Source organism: Microcaecilia unicolor, chromosome 11, assembly GCF_901765095.1.
Source record: "Microcaecilia unicolor chromosome 11, aMicUni1.1, whole genome shotgun sequence".
Classification (NCBI taxonomy): domain Eukaryota; kingdom Metazoa; phylum Chordata; class Amphibia; order Gymnophiona; family Siphonopidae; genus Microcaecilia; species Microcaecilia unicolor.
The window spans coordinates 86,730,832-86,752,735 of NC_044041.1; the positions used below are offsets into that span (position 1 = coordinate 86,730,832).

General features: G+C 42.9%; 1 protein-coding gene across 1 annotated transcript in view; it reads right to left on the reverse strand.

The window, feature by feature from the left end:
- PTPRS (protein tyrosine phosphatase receptor type S) overlaps positions 1-21,904 on the reverse strand; it is a 307,849-nt gene that overhangs the window by 79,660 nt on the left and 206,285 nt on the right. Inside the window, 4 exon segments of the mRNA XM_030218889.1 lie at positions 2,529-2,626; positions 3,295-3,882; positions 16,506-16,623; positions 20,823-21,016. Of these exon segments, the coding sequence (XP_030074749.1) occupies positions 2,529-2,626; positions 3,295-3,882; positions 16,506-16,623; positions 20,823-21,016 (998 nt within the window).

A 21,904-nucleotide genomic window follows, 5' to 3' on the forward strand; every position in this document is an offset into this window, starting at 1 on the left:
AAGTACCTGAATATATGTAAACCGCTTTGAATGTAGTTGCAAAAACCTCAGAAAGGCAGTATATCAAGTCCCATTTCCCTTTTACTAAAGGGCTGGCTCGCAACAGACTTGCCACGTACCAATCCAAATCTACTGCTGGGCTACAGCAGGAGCCTGGCGGTTGTCCCCACCCTCAGCACTCGCCATTTCCGGCGCTATAAAAAAATTTTCTATTTTTGTAGCACTGGTGCTTACGCAGGTTAGCGGTTAGTGCTTCCCCCTGAAATGGCCGTATGGCAAGCGGTTCACTTACCACACGTCCATTTCTTTTTGTGACAAAAAAGACAGTCTTTTACCTGGTGCGGTAAAAGGGGGCCTCAACCAGTGTCAAAACATGTACTAGCGCAGGCCCCCTTCTACCGCAACTTAGTAAAAGACCCTTAAGTGAGTTGGGAGAGGATATAAATTTATTATTAAAGAAAAATCAGGATATAGTTTGGATAATCCATCACAGTGGTTTACAAATGCAACAGGACACAAATGAAGGCTCATGCAGCCAGATTCCAGTCCCAGTTTCAATTGACCAGCAAACCCAAAGGAGCAAGAGAAAACTGCTATAAAAAATATATAGCTTGGAACATGAAGGTGAGATCATTCATCCCCATAGCAGTCCGTATTCTGCCTGTAGCGGTCCGCTTTTTAAATTTTTTCCCCCAAGTTTATTTATATTTTGCAAAACAGTAACATCAGCAAATACAAAATGCACTAAAGAATGCACTAACCAAGGAAGATAACATTCTGTGTTCCTTCAGTATGTAGCCAGTGCAAAACCAGAACAGGTACCACAAAACTCAACGCTGACTGCCGAGGGCAGAATTAACCTTAGATATTCAATACCAGGCCACGGCTGGGCACCAGCATTGAATATCCAGGGCTAACTGTTTAGGTCAGTGTTTCCCAAAGTGTGCACTGCGGCACCCTGGTGTGCCACAGCAAACTATCTGGGGTGTCGCAGAATATCCCTCCCGCCCAAACCGCTACTGCACACAGCAGTGGCAGAAAAATAAAAACAAATAGAAGCAAGCGCAGGGCTGCAGCAGCCTTCAAGCATGTGCTGTCAGCTTGGCTGGTCCTCGTTCCCCAGAACTAGAAGTTGACATCAGCGGGGGCAGAGGACCAGCAGAGCCGACAGTGCATGTCTGAAGGTTGCTGCGGCCCTGCGCTTGGTGGTTTTTTTTTTTTTTTTTTGTCAAAGCCTCTGGGGACAAGTAGCAGACGGCCTTCGAGACTAACAGAGGCAACTGCCAAGGAGGTTGGATGAAAACAGGAGATGGGATAGAGTCAAAAAGTTGAAACCAATAGGTCAGTCTCTGTTTCCCTTCCCATTCAAAACAAAGCAAGCAAATCTATGAGCTGCTGCATCCAAGCTGTCATTCTTTATAGTTGGTAGCATATTTTATTTAATCTCACTTATATTTTTAAACATGCTGACTTGTGCAGCCTACAAATGTATAAAGATGAAGTATAATAACGGAATAACTTTTCATAAGTAGAGTAGCAATTTGTTATAAATCGTAATCAGTGTGTGTGTGTGTGTGTGGGGGCGGGGGGGGGGGGGGGGTCGCAAAAATTGCTCATACAGGAAGGATGCCGTGAACTGAAAATGTTTGGGAAACACTGGTTTAGGTCTTACGCGGGTCCTGGACGATAATCAGCCTGGACCTGCATAAGATTATCTGTTATGTTCTGAACTCCTCTTTCCAATCCTCCCTCCCACCTCCAGAGCTGTATACTCCCCCCTTAACATCCCCCTTCCCTTCACAGTTCCCCCCTCCCCCCCACAAAAAAATATAAGAAGGCCTGAGCCCTGCCCCCCCTATAGCCCCCCCCCCCCCCCGGCCTACCTTTGCTGGTCCCTGGTGATTTAGAAGGAAGCAGGCAGGAGCAATGTCCACTTACTCTTGTCTAGCTTGGCGCGGTCTCCTCTTGAAAAGGGAAGCAGCGACCACTAGTGGCAGCCTCGCGGTACTTAAAGTCCCGCTCCTGCCCGTTTCTCCTTAGACCACCACAGAACCACAAAGATAGGCCCAGGGGAGCCTACGGGGTGGCGGGGGTCAGGCTTCCTTATGTTTTCTTCAGGGGTGAGGGGTGGTACATCCGCAGGAACACATAAACTGCTGCTTGGAAGGTTAACTGGGCACTAGCTGATATTCAAATAGATACCTGGTTTATGTCACCTCAAAGTCAGGACAGCCTTTTTTTTGTCCTAATTTTATGCAGTTTCCTAGCCAGATATCAAACTGAATATTGCCACCAACCAGCTAGGTCACCGGTCCGCCCTAACTCCACCCCCAGCCTGTCTTTAAGCTCACCGGTTAGAGAAAGGCTGATTTAGAGGGGATATTCAGCAGCACTGTCCATTTAGCCCCGGACAAGCAATGTAAATGGCCAGAAGCGTCTTCCCAAAGTTTCTGGGAAGGGACAGATAGGTTCAATGAGATTTCATGAACTTCTACTCTTATCAATATTCATTCTGTTTGCTCACTCACCTTGTATGGTATAGGGGAATTGTAGTTTTCTGGAAATTCCCAGCTCAGAAGAACAGATGTCTTCATAACCATCTTTACTTTGAAATTTTTGGGTGAAACTGTTGGAAAGAAATGGAGTGGGGAAAGGAGAAGCAACAAAAATCAGATGAAAGAGATCACAGAGATGGCATACGTCTCTTCCACTGCAACTCAGAAAGGAAAATCAACAAATCCTGTTTCCACAATCAGCTTCAGAACACAAACACGTATATGCTGATCTAACACACACAATCTGTGTAACATGGCCCAGGAAGCAATTGCTGAATCATAAGCCCTGTTTCAGAAATTTCTCATTCAGTTTTTAGGGGACAAAGGCTTCTCCAATATAACTAGACATTCTCCCTTTCCTGCATCTTTCTCTTCCCATCTTATAAAATAAATGTTCAGTGGCTGCTGTGAAGGAGACTTGTATGAGGCTTGAGACTCCTGAGCATGCTCAGTAGAGGATGAGACCATCTAATGTGCTTGAAAAGAGCGGAAAAAAAGGCTCTTCCCACCTGTGATGTGACTGGTCCACCCCGATGTCAATCAGCAGTGTCTGAACTAAACTTGAATAAAGAGGAAAAAAACACTTACCTGGAGACAACAGTGAAGTTGTACTGTAAAATCAATCCCTTTTATCTATTAGCAGCCAATTCCAGCTGCTGTTCTTTGGTGCTGAATTTTAGTTTCCTGCTTCCCAGCACCAACCCCAGTAAAAGCAGAGAGAAAAACTGATAAGCCCTACCTGGGTCCAGAAGGAATGTGCGGTACTGGACAGTTGGGCTGTAAGGCCCAGGGCCTTTACTCGTATGAGCACGAATTTTGACATCATAAGCAGTGTTTGGCTTGAGTCCGCTCAATGTGTAGGAATTTTCCGAGGAAGGTAATTCCTTTTCCAGAAGGGTACCAGGAGAACTGGCTTCCCGATAGGCCACTGTGTACATGGTGATAATGCCATTTCGCTCAACCAGTACAGGTGGCAACCAACCAAACTGGACAGACATGGAAGTAATATTGCTAGAGTCAAGAATTTGGGGATAACCCTTTGGCACATCTTCAGGAATTGTAAACTCTTCCACAGTTTCCTCCCCAAAGCCTGCACGGCTTTTGACCGCCATTTTGAACAGGTATGTGGCGCCCTTGTGGATACTGGTGACTGTATACTTATCCTCCTGAGTAGAGAATTCCAGGGTTGCCAAAGGGTCTATGTCCTGACGACCAAACTGCAGCCGATAGCCCAGGATCTGACCCTCTAACTCTGAAGAAGGCTTCCACTGCACCAAGAGACTGTTTTCCAAAGTCTGGTGTATCGACAAAATGGGCTTTCCTGGTACTAGAAAATAAGAAAATGAAGATGCTTCACTAACATTAAAGAGGCAATCTTTAAAATGTTCACAGTGGGACAAAGAATACTTTTGTTTTGAAACTTGTAGCAAAACCTGTGTGTAAAAAGTACACACATGAGGTAATTCTATAACAAAGTGCCTATGTCAAAGGTCCAAAAAGGTACCTATTTCATTAAAGACTCCAAACTGCTGAAAATATGGCGGCTCAATTCATTTGTAGATTCTCGTGCTTCAAACGAGCATCTACATTATTAATTAAATTACACTGGCTCCCCATCAAAACTAGGGTCACATTCAAGCTTTGTGTCTTCATCTTCCAAATTTTACATGGCTTGGCCCCTGACTTTACGCAACATCTTGCTGAATTACCCGGCATAATGCTTTTCTTCAGGGATTACTAAGACTCTGCTTTGCAAATTGTAAAAATGTTGTGTACAAATCAGTTTTCTCATCAGACTTTACTTATCAAGGCACTACATTTATTTATTTAATTTATTTATTAGGATTTGTTTAGTGCCTTTTTGAAGGAATTCACTCAAGGCGGTGTACAGTAAGAATAGATCAAACATGAGCAATATATTGGCAATTACAGCAGTAAAAATATTCAAAACAATACAAAGTATGGCACGGTATGCTACTTACAATGTCAACACAATACATAATAGAGCATTATAATTGATAGTGAAGGGTAAAGCAATGTTGGAACTCTCTCACAAAATCTATCAGATACCAACATAAATACGTGCAGTATTGTAAGATGTTAAAACATTTCTCTTTACAAATTCCCATCATAAGATTTGTGGATAACCTTGCTTATTACTCATATAATATGTCCTTATTTATCCTAGCATTGCTCCTTATATTTGTTCTTGTCAATGCTTCTGATCCCGATTGTATTATAATGTAATTACTGTAAACTTACTATTTTCTACTTAACCTCAAGGATAATGTGGGTGTAAATGTAATAAATAAATAAATAAAGGCAACATAAGTGGCTTTGTGCCTTTATGAAATGAACTCACACAACTATCATCGGTAGCACCCAAATTCTCATGTACAATAAATGACTGCAAGAGCATTTGTGAGCTACTGGGGATAATTCTAGGAGCCTATTTTATAAAGACACATAGGCACCTACGTTACCTTTATGAAATAAACATTTTGGAACTTTTCATAGGTGCACAGCTATAAAATGACCCTCTTACTGTCTTGGCCAGCAAATGATCAAAGGACTTATTAACCTCTACTTGCTCTGTTTATGTTATCGACTGCCTTACCTATGTTAAAAAGCTCACCTCAGGACTTTAATTGAGAGAAGGAGAAATGAGGTCCTACCTCAGTGGCGAAGAGAGGGCCCAGGCCCACCTGGCAGCAACAAACTTATGATATGGCTGGCGGGGATCCCCAAGTCCCAACAGCTGAAAACTCCTGGCATCTCTCCCTCCCGCGTACATTTAAAAACACCAGTTCTTCACCAGCAGTGAATAGCAACTGATACATACTGCTTGTGCCAGCTCTACAGCCCTCTCTCTGATGCAGCTTCCTGCTTCTGCATAGACAGGAATACGTTAGTAGGAAGGCTGTGGGAGTGGCATGAACAGTGTGCATTAGCCCCTGCTCACTGCCAATCAGACATAGTGAGCTTCCATACGTATGAATAGTCCTTCCACACATTTACAGGTTGCCATTTAGATATGTGGATGCTTCTAAAATAACCATCATAGCACCCCATCTTAGAGAAAGTGCACTACATGTGGATAAAATGATCAAGAAAACCTTTCAGGCAACTTCAAAAGCCTGGGAAAGTTGCAACTTGAATACAAAGGACCCCTGAGCTATTTGTATTTGGATTCCATTCTGAAGAAAAGAAAGACTGAACAGAGGAAGAACTGCCTACTCTGCATACAACTTGTCAAGATTTGCCAAACTCTCAAGTACGCTACAGTGGGAAGGTGGTTCCAAGACTGAAAAAGCATGGCTATAAGGCCAGCTCCCTGAAAACTATAGTGTTTGAAGCACGACCATTCAAGAACCAAGCCGCAATAGAAAAATGCTGACAGATTTCTTGCAGTAGAATCTCTTCTACTGGGAAATCTGAGGTTGTTGAAATGTCTTAAGACAGATTAAGGGGCTCATTTTCAAAACAGAAAAAAAAGCAGCACTAAGTGGCAGATGGACTTTTTTTTTTGCCAAAATATCCAACTTGCCATTTTTGAAACCCATTTTTAAGACGGCTTTCTATGCAGTTCATCTAAATCTCAAGGGGGCATGTTTTCGGTGGGACTAGGACGGGCTTGTGATTTAGACATTTATCAGTGGTAATGGAACACTGAAAAACGTCCTGGGCAAAAAATAGGACATTTTAGGTTGAATCTGTTTCAATAATGACTAAGCACCCAAACTGACTAGATGACCACTGGAGGGTCAAAGGCATGCCTTAATCTACTCAGTGGTCACTGACTCTCTCCCACTCATTTAACAGGTGAAAGTGACAATACATACCAGGCTCTATGACAGCTTCACATATAATGGTTATTCCTCTTACAGCAACAAACAGGTCCCTGGACCAGCCTAGTGGTTGGTGCAGTGGACTGTAGAGAAGGGGAGCCAGGACTATATTCCACTCTAATTGTTACACTTGTGGTGGAAAGTGTAAGTCCTCCAAAAACCACAAAATATCTACTGTACCTATATATAGGTGACACCTGCAGGCTTAAGGGTATTGTGGTGGTGTACAGTATATATTTTGCTATTCCTGGAGGGTGCACCATACCACATAAGGGGGTTATAGTGAGATGTGTACCTAGGATCTTGTATATGAAGTCCACTGCAGTGCCCCCTAAGTTGCCCCACTGCTCTGCTGGGATGTTTGTGTGGCCAATCTACTAAGAATCAAGGCCCCCTAGACATCCCGATGGCTTATTTTTTTTGCATATTTTTCCTAGGCCTTTTTTTTCAAAAATGGTACCAAAACATAGACACACTAAGCACAAAAACATCTAGAAAACAGCGATTTTCAAAATCACTATGTTCACCATTTGATTTTTGTATGTTTTCAGCAAAACGTCCAAAATTGGGCTTAAGACTTCATATTGAAAATGCCCCTCCATGTTATCTAGTCAAAACCAGTTAGTTCAGTGCCATAAGAAAACTTTATTCCAGAGATGTGAACATCTGGAGCACCAAACCTAACATCAGTGGCGACTGGAATATATACTGCATTTTCTCAAGTAGAAATGGTTGCAGACCTTTGGAGCAGTCTATTTTTAGTGAGTAAAAAAGTGCAGAACCCTTTTGTTGGTCCTCTGGCAGCCTCAATCCATTGTTATGAATGCAAAAGCAAAGAGACAGGTGCCATTCCCCTGGACTGAGAAGGTATGTGTTTAAAATTCTGCTTGAATATTTGGTATTCTAGCAATAAGCTCTTCAGCTAGAAGAAAATGCTTCTCTTAACTCCTTATCTGTTGACTTAAGCCACTGCAGTAAGCTTTTAGGAAGAAAGCGCCAGGGCCGTGCCAACACGGTAAGCGAGGTAAGCATGGCAGGGGGGCGCTTCCCTCTGGGGGGCGCCGCCGCACCATGCTCACCTCGCTCGCCCTCCCCCCAACATCCCTTTTCTTTTTTTTTCCTTTTTAAATGTACCTCCGTAGCGGTTCCGGCAGCGCAGCGTCAGTGGAGGAGGCGGTGCTCCCGACGTCGCTAGCCTTCCCTTCGCTGTGTTCCACCTTCTTCTGACGTCATTTCCTTGACGTCAGAAGAAGGCGGAACACAGCGAAGGGAAGGCTAGCGACGTCGGGAGCGCCGCCTCCTTCACTGACGCTGCGCTGCCGGAACCACCACGGAGGTAAATTTAAAAAGAAAAAAAAAGAAAAGGGATGTTGGGGGGAGAGAAGAGGGTGGGCAGTTGAATTGAACAATGGAAGCGGGAGGGCAGGGGAGAGAGGAGAGCATGGATGCGAGGGGGGGGTCATGGAAGGGAGAGAGGGGAATTGCTGGAAAAGGATGAATGGAGGGGGCAGGGGGCAGGGGACAGAGGAGCATGGATGGGCATGGATTGGGAGGGCAGGGCTCAGGGAGAGAGGGGAATTGCTGGAAAGGGATGAATGGAGGGGGCAGGGGACAGAGGAGCATGGATGGGCATGGATTGGGAGGGCAGGGCTCAGGGAGAGAGGGGAATTGCTGGAAAAGGATGAATGGAGGGGGCAGGGGACAGAGGAGCATGGATGGGCATGGATTGGGAGGGCAGGGCTCAGGGAGAGAGGGGAATTGCTGGATAGGGATGAATGGAGGGGGCAGGGGACAGAGGAGCATGGATGGGCATGGATTGGGAGGGCAGGGCTCAGGGGGAGAGAGAGGAATTGCTGGAAAAGGATGAATGGAGGGGGCAGGGGACAGAGGAGCATGGATGGGAGGGCAGGGCTCAGGGAGAGAGGAGAAATTGCTGGACATAGAGGAGAGGGAAGAAAGATGAAGGAGATGAAATGAGGGAAAAGGAAGAGAGGAGAAAAACTGCACATGGATGAAGAAAATAGGCAGAAGCTGAGGACCAGAAATGAAGAAGAAAGGAGGAAAGGAAAGAAATAAATGGAAAGGAAGCCCTGGAAACGGAGTTAAGAGGACAGATAGCAGCAGAATCAGATACTGGGCCAGCATGATCAGAAAAAGAAAGTCACCAGACAACAAAGGTAGAAAAAAATCATTTTATTTTCATTTTAGTGTTTGGAATATGTCCACTTTGAGAATTTACATCTGCTATCTTATTTTGCAATGTATAGCAATTTGTTTCTAAGAATATTGCTGACAATTCCTGTCAGTGTGGCAAGTGGTGAGCGATCATTTTCATGGGGGGGGGGGGGGTGCGCCGCCGCCGCCAACTGATAGTCTGCAGGGGGGGGGGCGCCAACTGATAGTCTGTAGGGGGGCGCCAGAGACCCTAGGCACGGCCCTGGAAAGCGCCCTCAGTGCTCTTCCAAGAAGACGAAGGTGAAGCTGTTACCAGCAGCACTTTCACAAGGAGGTGAGAGGCGCTGTTAGGTCAGTGCAGGGGGCCCAGCACGGAGGGGGGAGGGAGCGGCGGCGAGGAGAGTAGCTGGAAATCTCACCCGTTTTAACGGGCTTAACGGCTAGTATAATATATAGTAAAGCATAACAATAATCACACAAGAATCAAGAATAAAAATAAAAAGTTGTGAAACAAAAAGTCGCTAATATATTTTCTCCTCATTTTCCATATTAATATTATATTTGTGAATGATTTTCCTATATTAGGCAGCAATGACAAAGATGAAGATGATGACACGCCTGATGTTAGATTAATATGAAGTTGAGATGTCAACAGAACTTTCAACTCCAGTGAAAATCATATCTATGATTTTCCTCGACATTAGCCAAGAGAGTAGTAGTATGAACAAGGAGTGTGTGGCTCTAGACAGAAAAGCTATTCACAGAGATCCTCTGTGAGAAACAAGGATAATGGTGGAAGGAGAAGGGCATGAAAATCACACAGAAAGCCCTCAGAAGGCCAATGATTCAGAAAAGAAGGGCCACCATACAGGAATCCTCACAAAAGAAGCTGACGAACACATGGTTAGAAAGATAGCTACTGGCATTTGCTGAGAGTTTTGAGAAGTCTACACACTCCACAATCTACAGGTCTCCTGATCAGATCCAAGCATATATAAAGAGAAGGGGAATACTGTGAAAGAAAGCCATGTGAAATCCAGGAGCAGAAACAAGAGGAACAGGATTTCAGTTTGCTTTCCTTTTCCTGCACAAACCATCCATTTGGTGATTGGGGAGTAGGGAAGAGGAGGCTTATGATACTATTCTTAAGCACTATGTCCCGATTAATGAATCCTGTCAGTGATCAAACGCCAGATAAACTGGCGGCCACTGTCTGGAATGACATTTGCAGGCCTGGGGCTTGGTAGAATGGTAGAAGAAAGGCGATTAATTCTGTCAAGTTGCATGTTATTTACACACGACTATTAAAGACCTTATTTCCTTTTCCTCTTTGGTGAATTGCACAGCCAGGGGTGGGGAATGACTATATTAGGTATTGTAATCCATCGAATGGTAATCTGCTGTTCAGCTCTGACCGATGATGAAAAGCTGTTATGGGACTGAGGAGCACACATGGTTCTCTATAAAGGAAGAGGATCCATATTGTGACTGCTGCCAAAAGGCAGCCAAACCTTTCGAACAGGCAGGCTACTGCACGTATTTTATTCAGAGTACATAAAATGTTTTCATAAAGAAATGGCAAAATTCTCCTTAGGAAACACTTACAAAACACAATGTTATTACAGAGAAAAAAAAAATACCATTACCTTTATGTCTAGAATGTTATCACAAAAAGGCTCCCATGATGACCTGGGCTAAGAAATATTACATTTGCACAAAAAATATAATTTGAAGAGAAAGTGTTCTATTTAGCAATTGGTTTGGACACTAAAGGAGAAAATTGGAAGTAAAATAGTATTTAAATTCAGCCCCTAGCCCTGAATGATAAAAAAAGAACAGTGTGCTTTCTTGGAAGAGGAACTGAATCAGCACGAGGAATGAGATAAGAATGTTACAGCCATCTGAAAGGGCTTTTTAAATAGCTATTTCAAGTTAGGAGAAATTGAGTTTTGGGTAATAACCGTTTTTGCTGGAGACAACATCCATTTTTGATTGATGTGCATATATGCTGCAATTCTAATGAAAACCTGAGGAAAAATAATGTGTGCACAGGACAAAGAAAGGGAGACAAAGGACAAAAATGAGGAGAAAGAGAAAAAGGACGAGAGCAGAGTGCAAAAGAAAGAACTGTACAGTCTGGCTAAAAGTGAAGAGAGTAAAATGAAGAATTACCATGCTCAGCTTTCTCTATTTTTTTGCCCTAAAGGAGCCTAAACCGAAAAACATGAAGGCAGGTCAAAAAGAGAAATGGGAGTCAAAAGAGGAGAAACAAAAAGAATGACAGTGTGGATTAGAGACAGTCCATGTTAGTGCTGAGTCACAAGGAGGAGTGGGCACTACTGTATGTATGCAATTGTGTGAAAGTCATGTGAAAAGGGGATGGGGAGGGATGATAGTATATTTCAAGTTTCATTATTGCTTGTTATACTGCTAAAGAGCTAGAGCCATCAAAGTGTTTTACAAAAAATACATAATATATATAGGAGAAGTATGGAAAGGAACTACAATATTAATAGAAAAAGAAGATAGAAAATTAAGAGAAGGGGAGAGGGAAGCAAACCACAAGGAGGTAGGAGGAGACAATAGTAATATTCAGTAGGCCAAGGCTCCCAAGGTCATTGAAGAAGTGGGTTTTCAGGGCAGTCCTAAAATACGACTGTGATCGGATGGCACAAAGGGAAAGAGGGAGAGAATTCCAAAGTTTTGGCCTGGAGTCAGAGAACATGGTTTTCCTAAATCCGGTTAGGGGCGCTTCATGGAGATATTGCGTGGAGCAGCGAAGTTCGCAAGAAGGAGTGTATGGCAATAGGAATTGGGAGAGAATAGTGGGTAATGATCTTGTATTGAACATCGATGTGTATAGGTAACCAGTGTTCCTGACGTAAGAAGGGAGTGACATGGTCATATTTCACTGCTGTGTTCTGCATGAGTTGTAGATGGCACAGCTCTCTCTGGCAGATGCCATTGGAAAGTGCATTGCAGTAATTAACGCTGAATAGGACAAGGATGCAAAGTGCAGCTATGCGTATATCATCTCACGCCTAGATTACTGTAATGTTATTTATGCAGGAATTACTCAAGTTAATTTAAAAAGAATACAAAAAATACAAAACACAGCGGCTCGCATGATTTGCAGGGCTCGGAGGAATGACAGAATAGCACCTTTATTATATCAACTGCATTGGCTTCCGATTGAAGCAAGAGTCAAATTTAAAGTACTCGCTCTGACTCATAAGGCTTTCCATTCACTTACCCCTAGCTACTTATCAAATCTGACAATACCCTACACTGCTATGCGGACACTTAGATCATTAACAGTCATTCCTCTACTTGCTAAGGCTCGATGGAAATCTACACGGGGATCGGCTTTTTTCTTTCCGTCTCCCTCTCTCTGGAATGGGCTTCCAAAACAGATTAGATTGGAGAAGTCCTATATTCACTTTCGAAAACGTCTTTATAAACTGTATTGAACAGAACTTATGATATTAGAGAACGTGAAGAAGGTTAGGTTTAACTGTATTTTTAATCTGTAGACGTACTAGTTATGTCCTTCTTTGTCATTTTTGGCTTGCTGTGCTTTTCTGTTAAAGATTGGAGTTCTTATTTGTTTGTATGTATGAGTTGTATTTTTTAAATGTAAACCGTTCTGTTTTGCAGTTGCAGTAAGAAACAGTATATAAAATGAATAAATGATAAATGATGATGTCCAAGAATGGGCAGAGAGACCTTATCTGACAGAGAGAACTTATCTGATCGAGACGAATGAAGTACCTCAAGATGAAAGAAGAGATATGGGCTGAAAAAGTCAAACTGGCATCAAAGGTAACCCCTAGTATATTTAAGGAGTCTAGGAGGGGGCATAAGGCTGCCAAGAAGGGTCAAATGAGCCATAGTAGATGGAATAGTGTCTCAGGAAAAAATCATTGCTTTACTTTTGCTAAGATTCAGTTATATTTTATTGGACATGATCTATGAGCAGATGATTTCCAGCTTAGGCTGGAAGGCTGAATGTGCAGAGGGATCAGTACGATCGAACGGTACAGAGATCTGAATTTCATTTGCATAGATAAATGGGATAAACCCAAGAATAGTGATAAGTATCATGAGTGCAGCCAGGAATATATTAAATAACAAGGATGCTAATTGGGACCCTTGCAGGATGGAATAGAGAGAGGTATTCCACAAAATGTGTGAGAGATGGTGATAATTTACTATTGTGGAGGAAAAAGATTGGAAGGTAGAATTAAAGTTTTATTACTTTATAACCCAAAATGAAGAGCAAGAAGAGATGGGAACTACAACAATGACAGATAATTTAGGCCAATGAGACAGAAAATGAATGAAGAACAAAAAAAGAAAACTGTATCTTTCTCCAAGCATGCCAGAATTTATACATTTTTTATGACTAAGCAATTAGTGAACTAATATCCTACTGTTGAAAGACTCCCCTACAATAAGTAGGCAAGTGGCATAGAACATACTGCCTACAACTCAACACTAGCCATGGCTTTCATACGCCAAAGACCTTAAAAATATGCAAGGAGTTCACTCTCTTAATGGAAGCACAGGATCAAAGGAGGCCCAAAAAGAGGTTTCCTGTGATTTGCTGAACTTGTTTATAACTCACTGGCCGAGTCTAAAGTTTTCTACACATGCATTCAAAACCCAGTTAGGACCAGGACCACTGCCCCTTGCCAACACAGGCAGAAATGAAGGGATTACTGCAGCCCTCATGCTGCAGTTTGTTTGTTTTTAACTGAACCCTTGTATTATCAGAATGGAACAAATTGTCAGTAACTGGTGACATCACTCTTCAGATTATGCTCCCTTAGCTTCAGGCACTGGCCTAGGGCAGTTTCTAAAAGCCCATGCTCTGTGGAGAAGACCTTTGAAGTAGAGTGGAGTACTAGCTTAGGGCCAGTTGCACATCCAAATTTCTGACTAACGCACAAATTTCGGCATGCAAATGATAGAACAGTGCCAGTTAAGCGGGTCATTTACAAAGCAGCAGTAAGCCCGATGTGGGTTTCCGGCGCTCCGTCATTTTTTTTCCTGTAGCGAGGCGCTAACTTGGTGGTAATCGGGCATCGCTATGCACTGCCTAGCTACGGCCGAAGCCCTTATCAACTCCTCAATGGGTGGCAGTAAGAGCTCCCTGTTGCATGGCCACGCGGTAAGGGTTATTTTACTGTGTGGCCATTTTTTTGGGGGGGGGGGGGGCATTTTACTCACTGCAGTAAAAAGAGCCCTGGCGTGTGGGAAAAATGGTCCTTGCTGCTACCGCCCTTTTTCATGCAGTTTAGTGAAAGGACCCCGATTCCCACTGCAGGCACAGGCAGCTCCTTGTGACTCTGGGCAAGTCACTTAACCCTCCATTGCCCCAGGTACAAATAAGTACCTGTATATAATATGTAAGTCGCATTGAACCTGCTATGAGTGGGAAAGTGCGGGGTACAAATGTAAGAAAAAAAAATTAGGTGCCAACTGGCTTAAGTATCTAAGTTCAGTTATGAATGTAACTAAATGCTACGGCGCACAACTACAAAGGGGGCGTGAACATGGGTGGATCAGGGCGGGTCTTGAGCTTGCACATGTAAATTATAGAAACTATCACTTATGTGCCCAACTGCCAACTGTAGGTGCAACCAATTACACCAGCCTTTGACATGGCGTAACTGTTCTCGTCTAAAGTTATGTGCGTGCATGCTGACTTACACTCTATTCTATCATGGCAATTTTGTGAACAATTGCCAATGCAGAATTGGGAAGGGAAAGGGAAAGGGGAATTGATATACCGCCTTTCTTTGGTATTTTGCAACTACTTTCATAGTGGTTTACAAATAGTCAGGTACTTATTTTGTACCTGGGGCAATGGAGGGTTAAGTGACTTGCCCACAGTCACAAGGAGCTGCAGTGGGAATCGAACCCAGTTCTCCAGGATCAAAGTCCGCTGCACTAACCAATAGGCTACTCCTCCACTTAGCGCCCATAGTTTCTGCCCTAACTTTGGGCGCACTTTCTTGTATCTATCCCATAGTGGGTTGTGAACTAGGAGAAGGACACGGTTCAAATCCCTCTTCTCTCACTGACACTCTTTACAACCTTGGGCACAGTGGCGTAGCCAGACCTGACATTTTGGGTGGGCCCAGAGCTAACATGGGTGGGCACTATGTATATAAGCATGAGTAGTGTTTCTTGACATACTAGAAAATAATGTCTTAGAATGCACTTGATGATGGATTTCTCTGCCCAACAGCTGCCCTGCATCAACATAAACCCCATACATATTTAATGGAAAAAAATATTTTTAAATATAGTTACGTTATGCCACATCAAACTTGACCAGACATAATAAGTCCATCCTTAGCTAGCATCTCCCCTTTCCTTCTGTACCTTACCCTCTCCTCCCCATCCATCCCCACCATCCATCCCATAGCTAGGCATCAGCCCTACCTTACCCCCTCCCCCACTCCTCCCTATAGCCTAGTGTCAGCCCTGTCCTATCCCATATCCATCCCCCATGGTTCTGTCATCTCCTCCCCCTCCCCCAAAGGACACCAGCACTAAATATAAAACTTTTTTTTTTTTTATGTCCTGGGCCCTGCAGAGCCCACCTCCACCCAGAGACCTGTCTATATTAAATTTAAAACATTTTTTTTTAACCTGGGCAATGCAGAGACCAACCTCACCCAAAAACCCACCAACATTTACAACCTTTTTAAAATTTTAACATGGGCACTACTAAAATTTATTGTTAGTGGGTTTCTGGGTGGGGGTGGGCTCTTCACTGTCTAGGGCAAAATAAAGGTATATTTTGGACTCTTCTCTGCCTAGGAAAAAAAAGGTATATTAATGATTAAACATACCTTTTTTTGCCCTAGGCAGTGAAGAGCCCACCCCCACCAGGAAGCCACCAACGGCCAACATTACACTGTACACATTAAAATTAAAACATTTTATTTATTTTACTTGGACAGAAGAAAAGGCTGATATTGTTCTAGCGAGGGCACAGTAGAGGAGCCGCAACACTGATGGCAGCCGGCAGATTTTCCCCTGCTGCACTGTGGCGCCAGCGTGCACACGGGTGGGGGGGGGGGGGGGAGCAAGGTACAGCAGCAGAGTCCAGAGTGAAGATAGTCAGACATCATAGTGAGTGAGGGAGTAGCGTTAGCGTCGTAGGAGTGCAGCACTAGACTGGCCATGTCTACTGACTTCTAGATCAAGAAAGGGGACCCGAATTAAGAAAAAAAAAAAAAAAAAGTTAGTCTGGTAGGAGGAGGACTGGAGCGCTGCCAGCTGCCGAAACACTGCACGTCATGGAGGCTCAACTGAGCCGTGGCAGAAAGGCGTCAAAGTGCACATCCTATCAGAACAACTGGGTGGGTCTAAGTATAGTTTAGGTGGGCCTGGGCCCACCCAGGCCCACTCGTAGCTACGCCCCTGCTTGGGCAAATAACTTCACTCTCTGCTACCTCAAATAAGACTAGGTTGTAAGCCAGTTTGGGCAGGGAAATAACTCATGTACCTGAATATGTAACTTTCCTTGAGCCTGAAGGTAATAAATAAATGCAAAACTGAAGTCTGTAGCTCTGTTAATGCCAATTCAATTTTAGGGACAAGGGTTTGTAAATGTAAGGTATTTTTTTTTAAACAATTTTGCTGTATAAGATGGCCCACAATGTATTTCAAGGAAGTACATATAAAAGCCATCTCCATGATCTCCTACAGAATCAGAAGGTAACTTTAATCTTTACCTATACAAAGGGAAATATGTTCCTTTTTGGCACCAAGAGGGGCATTTCTCTAGATGGGTGAGGAGATGACATTTGTCCGCTGTAACATTTTGCTGTTTAGAAAAATTTGTTGTGTTGGGAATGTGTTCTGAGGAAACTTTTTTTAAGAACATTGAAATCAGGATGCACCTTACCTGCACCTTTAGTCACAACCAGGTTTGATTTGCTGCGCGCACCATCCCCCTTCATGGTGTAGGCAGCAACAGTAATGGAATATGTGGTTTCAGGCTGAAGACCAGCAATGATCATCTCCTGTTATTGAATCACAAAGAAAAACATCTAGGTACTCGATAAACTCTTACATTTTCTCATATAGAGACATTCAATGATGTATTATACAAAATGGTCTTAAAATGCATTTCCAGAAATGGGACTAGCAAGCTCTCAGCATGGCTCTACTTCACACAGACACCACAGTCAACCTCTGGGGAAGCAGGCCTGTTGTAGGGCAGTATCTGGATATGTTTAATTATTTCCTAGCAACATGAGTGAAATGTGGAGAGTGAGATTTTGAGAGGAGACGGGGAGAAATCTTAAAACTTCTTTCATTCCCACTAGCACGAGTTCTCTATAACAGTTTCCCAAACCTACTCTGGTCTAGCCTGTTGGCTTTCAGGGTCATCACAAACAATAAATATGGATGAAATCTTTGCATATACCCAGTCAATAATGTATTCAAATTTATCTCACATATATTCTTTGTGTTTGACCTGAAAACCCCACTGGTTCTGTGATTACCAGGGTAAGTCTGAGAAGTCCTGTGCTATACAAAGCCACACCTGCAAATCTTTATAACAGAAGAAATGCTGAAAAAGGTTTTATTTCTGCTCCTTTAATCTTCTACCAGCAGTTTCTTACCACTGTTTTCCTAATAACAGTTGGAAGGAAAAGTTTCCTTTGAAGGGGCAATTTTCAGACAAGGGGTTCTTATTCCAGTCCTCTGGACACATCCAGTAAGTCTGCTTGTCAGCATATCCACAATAAATATGAATGAGATAGATTTTCATGCACCGTGTTCCTTGTATGTAAATTTCTCATATAAATATGCATGATAGATATCCTAATAATGTGACCGGCTAAATGCATGGATTTAATTAATTAATTAGTGCAAGTTTACTATTTACTGCTATTTTTTATTTCTACAGTCTTTTTGCTCCAGTGCAGCCCATAGGGCGAAACATGGCCATGTTAGGCACCGCTTTTTTGTTTGTTTTACTAATGCAAGTGTTATAATTCTCCAATAAGCATCTGATTGACCCTGCTGGTCTGCTATCTGTTCTTCACACTGAATTTTGCAGACTGCTTGCCCTTTTATTTTGAGGGGGGGGGGGGGGGTGCATCCCAAGGTCAGGATTGCAAATCACAGTTTCATAGGCATTTATGTGGGAGGAGTAGTATATTGGTTAGTGTAGTGGCCTGAGAACCAGGTTCAAATCCCACTGCAGCTCCTTGTGACTCTGGGAAAGTCACTATTGCTCCAGGTATAAAATAAGTACCTGTATATAATATGTAAGCCACTTTGACTGTAACCACAGAAAGGTGGTATCCCATCCCCCTTCCCCCCTCAAATGTTCTATTTACGGGGTAGAATGCAGTTTTGAAAGTTTTCTCCCCCCTCCAAATGGCTAGGTACATACTTTTAATCAGATTTAGGGGAGACATGTTTTGGACAGGATTAGTAAATAATGCAGAAAGACTGAATTTTCAAATTTTCACACATTTCACATGCAAATATCATCCAAACAAAAACAGGTGCAAAGGTCCATGGGTAGTCTGTACCAACAGCAGTTTTTACAAGGAAAGTATGTATGTACTTTCCATTTGAGTACAAGGTGTGTGCTAGGTAGGTATTTTTCCCTATATAAGGGCAGGAATACTCATTTTACATCACTGAGGGGGCCCTCCTTTTACTAAGCTGCAGTAAGTGTTAACGCATGCTTACTACAGCTTCAAAGGGCTTACCATAAAATACGCTCAGGCATCCTACCTACATTAAGATTCCAATCTGCATGTGCAAACCACGTGCTAAAAATATTTTTCTTTTTTTTTGTGGAGGGGCATGTCTAGAGGTGGAAAGTGGGCATTTCTGCGCTAATCAATTAGCGCATCTACATTACCACATGCTAACCAATTAGCTCAGGATTAGCGTGAGTCCTTGCCACCTACAAAATAGATGTTGGTAACAGCTCATGCACTAATTTAATTCAATGGCCGTGTGCTAATGGCAACATTAATGAATGGCAATTAATTCATATAACGGAAAATCGGCTATTTTACTGCCACAGTAAAAATGGCCTTGATATGTGGGAAAGACCTGCATAAGGGCAAGTTAAGGCCACTTTTCAACAAAGATTAGTAAAAGGGCCCCTTAGAATAGACTGCTTGATAATTTATTTAGGAGCCCTTTTATTAAAGCTTAGTGTGAACTAACAGAATTAGCGCACACTAACTCCAAAATTCTATATATATGGTGCCTTAATTTCTGCATGAATATCAAAGCGTATTCTACAAAAATGCATGTAACTTAATTGGTTAACCAGCTAATCAGCGCTGTTAACTGAATGTTAAGCAATTACCAGCACTAATTGGCATTATGATTTATGCGCACAATTACTAAGTGTATTCTACAATGTGATGCGCGTAAATTCCAAGCTGCACAGTTGAAAAGGGAGGCGTGGAATGGGAGGGTCATGGGCATTTCGAAAATCTGTGCACATTATTACAGAATACAGTCGCTATGCACCTAACTTATGCATCAGGTTTTATGCTAAGTAAAACATGGCCTAAACAGACAAGACCAAGGGCCCTGGGCGCGTTAGCGTTTTTAGTGTGCGCTAACCATTAGCGTATGCTGTATAGGTGCCCACAATATTGCTAATTTTGTGCACACGCTAAAAACGCTAGCGAACTTTAGTAAACAAGGCCCCAAATTTGGTCACATGGAGAGGCGTATTCTATATAGCACATGGAAATTTAAGCCAATTCTATCAAATTTAGGTGTATTTTAAAGAATATGCCTAGGCATACTTGTTTTACTGCATGGATTTTTCAGGTGCCATATACAGAATCTAGTCCTAAGTGCTAAGAAGCCCAGTGGGTTTCTTAGCATCTAGTATGCACTAATTCCTTTAGTGCATGCTAAGTGTCAGTAAAAGGGCCGCTTAGTAATTTCTACATAGTTCTCTTACATAAATACAGATATTGATAACCACTAAAAAAAAAAACATCTTTGATGACTGCAGGTTATTAAAACAAAGTTTAGTATAGTGAAATAATAATGCACGTGGGAACGTTATAATAAAAAATTCTTAAGAGAACTGGGAGGTAGTGGAGAGGAAAACGGTAACGGAATTAAAACATGCGTGGGATAAACATAAAGGAATCCTGCTCAGAAGGAAGGGATCCCCAGAAGCTTAGCCGGTGGTGGGAGGCAGGGCTGGTGGTTGGGAGGTGGGGATAGTGCTGGGCAGACTTATACGGTCTGTGCCAGAGCTGGTGGTGGGAGGCGGGGCTGGTGGTGGGGAGGCGGAGATAGGGCTGGGCAGACTTATACGGTCTATGCCAGAGCCGGTGGTAGGAGGCAGGGCTGGTGGTTGGGAAGTGGGATAGTGCTGGGCAGACTTATACGGTCTGTGCCCTGAAAAAAAGGCAGGTACAAATCAAGGTAAGGTATACACAAAAAATGGCACATGTGAGTTTATCTTGTTTGGCAGACTGGGTGGACCGTGCAGGTCTTTTTCTGCCGTCATCTACTATGTTACTTTTTTTTTTTTTTTTTTAAGAGAACTGCTCAGACAAGACCATAATAAATACAAGCACAAGACTCAAGGTCATCAGCTGATGTGCTCGTACTCATTTCAAACAGAAGAACTTAGTTCTGAATTCAGCACTGCAAGACACACACAAATTAAAAACAACATTCCATGCTTCAAAATTAAAACCTGTAAAGAAATAAGAAAACCCACATCAAAAAAAAAAGGGGGCAGCAGGAGCACTAGCAGGAATTGCTACTTACATATTCAGCAGTGTCATCCGTTTCCCACTGAGCAGAGAACGAAAGGAAAGGTGTTACGAGTCAGCATAAAATGAGAGAGATAGAGAAGCGAGAGAGAGCCATGAGGACAGAATTATGAAGATGTTAACTCATGGCTACTGACGAGAAGGGTAAAGGTTACCAACGCGATGTTGGGGGAAGGGTAAGAATACAAAGAATATAATGAAGGATTAATACATTCAATGCTGACCTCCGTTAGCTTTAGAGCGTTACGCCGGCACAATTATATGAAAATCCATCTACACCTTACATGGAAACTGCAGCTGTGACCATGCTCTAGGGACTTTATAGTCAGAACAAAGAAGAATAAAAAGAATGCAGCTATGCCACTTGCACTGGCACACTGTGTATGTTGGCAGTAAGCAGGTTTTAGAGCAGTTGGTTTGACCTCTCTTACCTGGGCATCTGCCAGCATGATATCCTTGATCTGGGGCAACCCTTTGGCCTCACCATTCTCCACCCTGATGTAGTGAACTTGGTAGCCACGGATCTGCCCATGCTGGCGCTTCCGTGCTGGAGACCGCCAGGACACTTTGATAGCTGTAGAGTTCAGCACCTCCACCCCTACATTCTGAGGTGGAGCGCTTGGCACTGATGGGGTGAAGGAATGAACAAAAACGAGTGAGAAGGCAGATATATAAGGTCTGAAGTGATCTTTTACTGACAAACCTCAAATTCAAAATCAGTAGAAATTGAAAGCTGGCAATTCTGGAAATGGAAGTCCACCATTTCTTCATAAAGGTGGGCCCGTAGTAATAAAATACTACTTTGGTGGTCCAATAATTCTGATCTGGAACCTTTTTAAGTTAGTAAGTGAGCTCAGTTCTCATTCCCACCCATTCCTGGGCCTCACTTGTAAAACTACCTAGCATGGTACCAATTCATGCCAATTTGGATAAATGTTTCCATTCTGACAATACAGACAACTGTCTTTTGGGAAATGGAATGAGCCTATCAACTCATTTCACATAAGCCATAAAGCAGCTGTCAGGTTTAGATGACTTTTGTTCACCACTGATCTGTGCTGGATTTCAGCTGACAACCTAGATGTGAAAGGCTTTGTAACTATGTCAATCCACTAAGTCCCACTCCCTCCACCCACCTCAGCAAAGCACTTTTACTGTCAAAACCCAGCAGTCTCTTTTTTTATTTTTTTTATTTAAAGAAGACAGACACTCTGATCTGGAGTGCTGCAGTGGTCAGGGGCTAGATTTTTCTAAGCCTTTAGTGATGGCCATCTGTCCTGGGATTCATCAGGTAACAAACAGACTGATCATCAATCCTTGATTAAAGTCTTCAGTATTAAAGCCAGAGACAATATCCTATCAAAAGCAGCAGTCGCTGCAGAATGACTCATTTTTTTTTTTATTAATCAATGCACAGAGAGACTTGCCTCTCTTCCCTACCATGTTAAATGATCCACTGCCGTAGCCTGTAGGAACATTTGAAAACCCAGGGAATACAAGGACAGATGCTCAG